Raw genomic sequence first — 6,000 nt, 5'->3', positions numbered from 1 at the left:
CTGAAATTTAAAATCGTCACTTCATCCGTACTGAATTTAAAACCGTCACCACAAACAAATGTATGTACGAGAATCAAGAACCAAAACTTTTGAATGAGACTACAGACACTTGAGATAAATTGCAATCTGATTGTCCCATGACGATATATTTGATATCAAAATTTTGAGATCATATTGTCGTTGATTATCATGAGAAATTCATTGGCACAAGCAAATGTGTATGTAAGGATCAAGAACCAAAATTAATGTGTTTGAAATCGAAATCTTATTGAATTATGACTCATATTTTTTATTTAAAATTTGAAATCGTCACCGTATCTGTACAGATCATGAAAAATAGACAATACGGTCGATTTTCGTGTAACATGACTACATAAGTGTTAACATTGTAACCTAAGAATAATGTGGTGGCTTGGCGTGGCTCAAGAGGTACGTATACGCGAAGGCGGCGTGGACGGCGGCGCCGACGGGGAGAACATCCTCGTCGACGGTGAAGTAGGGGCTGTGCGGCGGGAAGGCGGTGGCGGTTTTCTCGTTTTTGACTCCGATGAAGAAGAAAGCTCCGGGGACTTTGTCTAGGTACATTCCGAAATCCTCGCTGCCCATTTGGCCCGGAGCTAATTCCACGTTGTCTTCTCCGACGATCAAGCTCGACGATTTCCGTGCATGCTCGTAGATTCTCACGTCGTTTATGGTCGGCGGGAGTGTCGGCGGGAACGTGGGATTCTCCGCGCCGTCAAAATCGATCTCCACCGTACACCTGTGCACTGCTGCTTGAGCTCTCACAATCTATAGCATTCATCACCAAGATATAGTTAAGCTTAATTATCAATATAATCCCATAACATATGTTAAACCACAAGATTTTTATATGGGCCTGGAGTTTCGAGTAACGAGCTCAACCTAGAGAATGCTAGTAATAATTGAATTTGTAACCTGGTCCTTTTAAATATCTTTTTATATGATGTTGAAAATCCATCACTATGTGATATTGTGTAACCCTAGTAATGTAGTAAATATGGACAATACAAATTATGAGATACAGGGCTAAAGGTCGGCGCGAGCTCGGTCCCTTAGCCTAATATGCTTGGTTTAAGGTGTTGAGCTCGGAATACGTGACACAGGGTCAAAGGTTCCTGAGCTTCCCTTTAGCTTGTAGAAGCACCCAAAAGTCCCCTCTCCCTGCATTTAATGTTCTATTTACAGGAGAAGAGAGGGGACAATTGCTGGCCCCCAAACATGTGCGACACGTGGCTTGCATGCATAGGTTCAGGTCGCCCATTGGTTGGTTTGCGCGTCCCAAGATTCTTTACTAGCTTGGTCATCTCGATGTCTAATGGGGCTAAAGTACTTGCCTCCCAAGTATAGGAGGGCGGTAGTTTGGCCCCAACCTTAGGTGATCGAGGTCGGTCGGAGTTGCGCACCCGTCGAGGGCAAGCTCGGAGACCCTATCACCTAGCTAACAAACACTAGTAGAGAATTGACCAAAAAATGTGACAATAGGTGTATGTAGTTATTAGAATAAACGTCTAAAGTCATTTTAAAATGTTACAAGGAGGTAAACTAACCTTGTGACCCTAATTGACAAAGAACCATAAAAAAGGCAATAAAAGGTAAACTGATCCAACTTATAACTAATCAACTCAAATAAAAAAAAAAGACTACTATCTAATTATATGGAAATCAAACTTAGAATTTTGTATTTATTAATTAATGTAACAAGACCAACTTAGCTAGGTTGTCCGGGCAGGAGTGAAGACTCTTTTGATGTTTTCAAACCATAGGAAACATATGTTAGGAGTTGACTGGTTAATGAATAATTACCTCTTCTATTCTCTTCTTTAGGGAGTAGAAGCTATCCTTATTGAACGCACGATAAGTGCCGGTGATAGTGGCGGAATCCGGGATCACATTGAAAGAAGATCCTCCATGAATCATACTCACAGACACAACCTGAAAAAACATACCAACCAAACAATCCAATTAATCTCCAACAACCAATCATCATCATCCTCGGAGTCTGCTAAAAAAAAAATCATCGGAGTCTGCTAAAACAAACCTGGGCATCAAAAGGGTCAATCTCCCTGGAAACAATGCTTTGCAAACTAATCACAGCCGTCGAAGCCGCCAAGATCGGATCCACCGACTCCTGCGGAATGGCGGCGTGGCCGCCTTTCCCTTTAATGGTCGCCTTGAAAATCCCGCAGCCGGCCAGAAACTCCCCCGGCCGGGAAGCCACAACGCCGACGGGGTACTTGTGCGCTACGTGGAGCCCGAAAATGGCGTCCACGTGTTCAAGCACTCCGTTTTGAATCATGTCTTTGGCCCCTCGCCCTCGCTCCTCCGCCGGCTGGAATATCAGCAAAACAGTTCCCTGCACACATCATATGACCGGCCGGCCATGGCGATGAATAAATTAACGTAAAACGACGTAGTTTTGGGCGGGGTCGTGGGTTAAGGTTGATTTAAGGTACCTGTAATTGTTGGCGGAGTTGTTGCAGAATCTTTGCCGCCCCAAGGAGCATGGCGGTATGGGCGTCGTGCCCACAGGCATGCATTTTGCCGTCCACTTGACTCTTGTGCTCCCATTCCACCAACTCCTGTAAGTCCATACAATTTGGTATCAGAGCAGTTCACATAGATTTCAATACCAAAAGAATTTCACATAAAAAAAAAAGTTAAAAAGAATAATTTTAACTTATACTAACTATTTGATTGGATTTAACTTTTTAGTATGTTATTCAAAAGTCAAAACCTAATCCCTAATTTAGCCAGTAGCCCCATTATTCAAAGGTGTTGTGGGTTTTAAGTAAAATTCACCTTATCATTTTAGTCGACAAATGATCTATTATAAAGAAACCTTCTTAAATTATTATAGTTGACAAATTTAAACTGAACCAGCTCAAACAATCTAGATTGCTAATATACTAATAATTAATTGCTCGAATTTGAATGATTTAAATTAAGAATGTTAATAGATAGTCAAAGCCTAATTCTGGGTGCTAATTGAGGGTACAATGTGTAAAAATATTGAGAAGAATTATATGATTAAATTAGTACTATAATTTTGATCAAGTAGTGTTTCAATTTTGAATTCCACTTTATATTATTATTATTATTATAATATATTCTATAGACTTATTATATAGTCTATCCTCTTTTTGAAATAAGACATTCCATAAAAGAAACCACTTTTATATAGTAGGATAGCTGGATCTACGACTACCATGTATGCTGCCATTGCTGACAAAGAGGAATATATTCTACAGGCATGCAACAACTAATAATAACTTATAAAAATATCTACAAAATTAATTTGGATTTGGTTCCGTCAATATTTTAATACCAAAGTCTTTTTTATAGGAAAAATACTTTTGAATTATCAAAATTATTTTTAATAAGAATTAAACTTCTAACCTACATACTCCAATCATCTTTTATATGTCTACCTGAGAAGAATCCAACTTTCAACATATCTAAGTCATTTTTTATAGGAATCCAACCTCCGGCCCACTTGAATCATCTTTTATAAGAACCAAACCTTAGAAGTTAAACCTACCTAAGAAGAATGGAGCTTTTAACATATTTAAGTCATGTTCTAACTAAATTAACGTGAGTCATGTTTATCGGAATCAAACTTCTGACCTATTTTGAGTCTATCTTTTATAGGTGTCGAACCTCCAATCAGAATTTTTTTCTTTGTCTTAATGAAGATATAATGATCAAGAAAAGAATTTTCAACCTACCTGAGTCATCTTTATAGGAATCAAACTTCTGACCTACTCTGAGTCTATCTTTTATAGAATCGGAGTTTTTTCAGAGTTAAAAGTGGGACCAAGATTTTTTTTTTTAGTCTTAATGAAAATAATGATGATCAAAACTAACCTGTATAGGCAAGGCATCCATATCAGCCCGGAGAGCGACAAACGGCGGATTGCCGGAGCCAATGGTGGCGACGACGCCGGTCTTGGCCACCGGCCACCGGTACTTCACTCCCAACCGGTCCAGCTCCCGCCGCACCACCGCGCTGGTGGCGAATTCCTCGTAGGCAAGCTCCGGGTTCCTGTGAATTTCCCTTCTTACCCTCCTCATCGACTCCACCGTCTCCGTCTCGTTAGCCAACCCCTTGATGCGATCCCTCAAACCGCCGTCCACGGCCAGGGGCAGTTTCGTACTTTCCCCCGCGCCGAAGCAAAACAGTAAAAAAAACGGCAGCACAACCGCCATAACCGCCATAGCTTTAATTGCCTCCATTAAAACTATGGATCGCCGGAGAAAAATTATAATTATAAAAAATAAATAAATAAATTCAAAAAAATGGATCAAAAGATGACTTATATATATGGAGTGGGTTTTACAGAGCTCTCATCTTCTATATGTATATCTAGAGGGATATGTGTGTGTGTATATATGGATGAAAGAGAGACACATATTATTATTGAAAGGGCAATTTTAAGCATGTGAAAAATATCAAACACGTGCTGGAAAACGTTAGTGGGTATCGGCGGCACCGGCAACCGTTTGGTCTCTTCTAATTGGACGGAAATTTTAAATTTTTTTTTTTAAGTTCGCAATTTGCGGCAATTTAGATTTTCAAAATCACTTGGAATTTGGAAAGTTTGAATAAATTATGGAGACTAAATAGGGTAAAGAATAAATTTTTATTCTTGGTAGGGGTAACGTACGAGGATGGAGATAGGAATGAGAATGGTTTTTTTTTTTTTTTTTTGAGTATTACGGTTACAATGTAGTATCTATTCATAACTATTTTCTCAACCTACTGAAGCACAAAGAGTCAATAGTCGCCTCCACCGGAGCTTGAACCGAGAGGGTATCTATCTTTTAGGCCCCCGACATGTTTATTGTGAGCAAAACAGAATAATTGATTTTTTTCGCTAATGCTTCACTCCCGGATAGAGCGTGTTTGATTGATGATCCTTATGCGTTTGTTAAGAGACTTTTGTTAAAAGATAAGTTGGGTGTTTCTAAGCTTTTAAGAGTTTGAGTGAGTAGCAAGTCTTATGTGTTTTTGAATTTCTTTGTCCTGATATAATATTTAAAAAGAACATGTTTTTCTAGTATTATTGACTTTATTACAATGTAGTATATGTATATACATACTTTATAGGGTTCAAACTTTTGACATCCTACTTGGAAGAGTCACAGAGATGTTATTGAACTATATGCTTTGTATTATTATAACATGTATAAATAGATTAAACAAATGTATATCGCTATGAATATAGTTATTTTATCTGCTGACAACGGACAATAAACAAATATGTTTATCAATTAAACAGCTACAAATATAAAAGCTAATAATATGCACCTGTCGATGAAAACAAGTAAACAACTAATATAATGTGATATCAGCTATCATAATCTACTATCATTATTTGATTTCTTACGAATTACAAAAATGATATCACTATAAACTACAAGAAAATCTTCAAATAATAGCATGAAATCAATTAATTTATTAATAAAGATTGTGATACTGATTATTGCACACGCGGCCACAAGTTCGATTCTTGTCAACACCTTTTTGATCAAACTTATCTCGCAGGGTCTTCTTAGTGCGATTTATCTCTCATATATGATTTAATTTGTGAACTACTATACAAAAATGAAAGTTTACTTAATACATACCTTCAAACACGATGTATTTCCTTGTCATCCAAAAAAAAATTGTGACATTTATAGTAAATTTCTATAGTATAATAATTGGTCTATTTCTCTTTCTTATGGTCCACCACTCTATTTTTTTTTCTTTGGATAGTAGACTAACCCCCACCCCTCCCCTACCTCCCAACACCCCCTCAAAAAAAGGTTATCTTCTCTTTTATATGTGATTTTTAAAAAAAAAATTTAGGTCAAATTATTTATTTTTTAAAACTATTTTGTAACTTGTTGTTTAGTGGCACGAAGTGACTATCCCAAATAGGAGCTAAGGTCATGAGTTCGAGTCCTAATAGGGAAAGTTTCACACTTTGTGCATGA

At 37.8% G+C, this 6,000-nt stretch overlaps 1 protein-coding gene across 1 annotated transcript; it reads right to left on the bottom strand.

Annotated features, from left to right (window-relative positions):
- Positions 1-248: 248 nt before the first annotated feature.
- LOC116024804 (IAA-amino acid hydrolase ILR1-like 1) lies at positions 249-4,376 on the bottom strand. Its single transcript, XM_031265802.1, has 5 exons — positions 3,886-4,376; positions 2,475-2,600; positions 2,060-2,374; positions 1,825-1,953; positions 249-789 (listed from the first exon to the last, which is right to left on the bottom strand). Exons 1-5 carry the CDS (start codon positions 4,252-4,254, stop codon positions 394-396), a joined length of 1,335 nt encoding a protein of 444 aa, XP_031121662.1. The 5' UTR covers positions 4,255-4,376; the 3' UTR covers positions 249-393.
- Positions 4,377-6,000: the final 1,624 nt, after the last annotated feature.

The sequence above is a fragment of the Ipomoea triloba genome, chromosome 7 (assembly GCF_003576645.1).
Source record: "Ipomoea triloba cultivar NCNSP0323 chromosome 7, ASM357664v1".
In the NCBI taxonomy this organism is placed as follows: Eukaryota; Viridiplantae; Streptophyta; class Magnoliopsida; order Solanales; family Convolvulaceae; genus Ipomoea; species Ipomoea triloba.
Note: the sequence above shows the minus strand (reverse complement) of the source record. Positions and strands in the feature narration are given on the sequence as shown.

Excerpts from the sequence above, each read along its gene's own strand:
- LOC116024804 (XM_031265802.1), bottom strand. The coding sequence starts at position 4,254 with ATGGAGGCAATTAAAGCTATGGCGGTTATGGCGGTTGTGCTGCCGTTT. Across the intron at positions 2,375-2,474 it reads AACTCCGCCAACAATTACAG|GGAACTGTTTTGCTGATATT; the intron begins GTACCTTAAATC and ends TGATGTGTGCAG. Across the intron at positions 790-1,824 it reads TAAAGAAGAGAATAGAAGAG|ATTGTGAGAGCTCAAGCAGC; the intron begins GTAATTATTCAT and ends TGAATGCTATAG.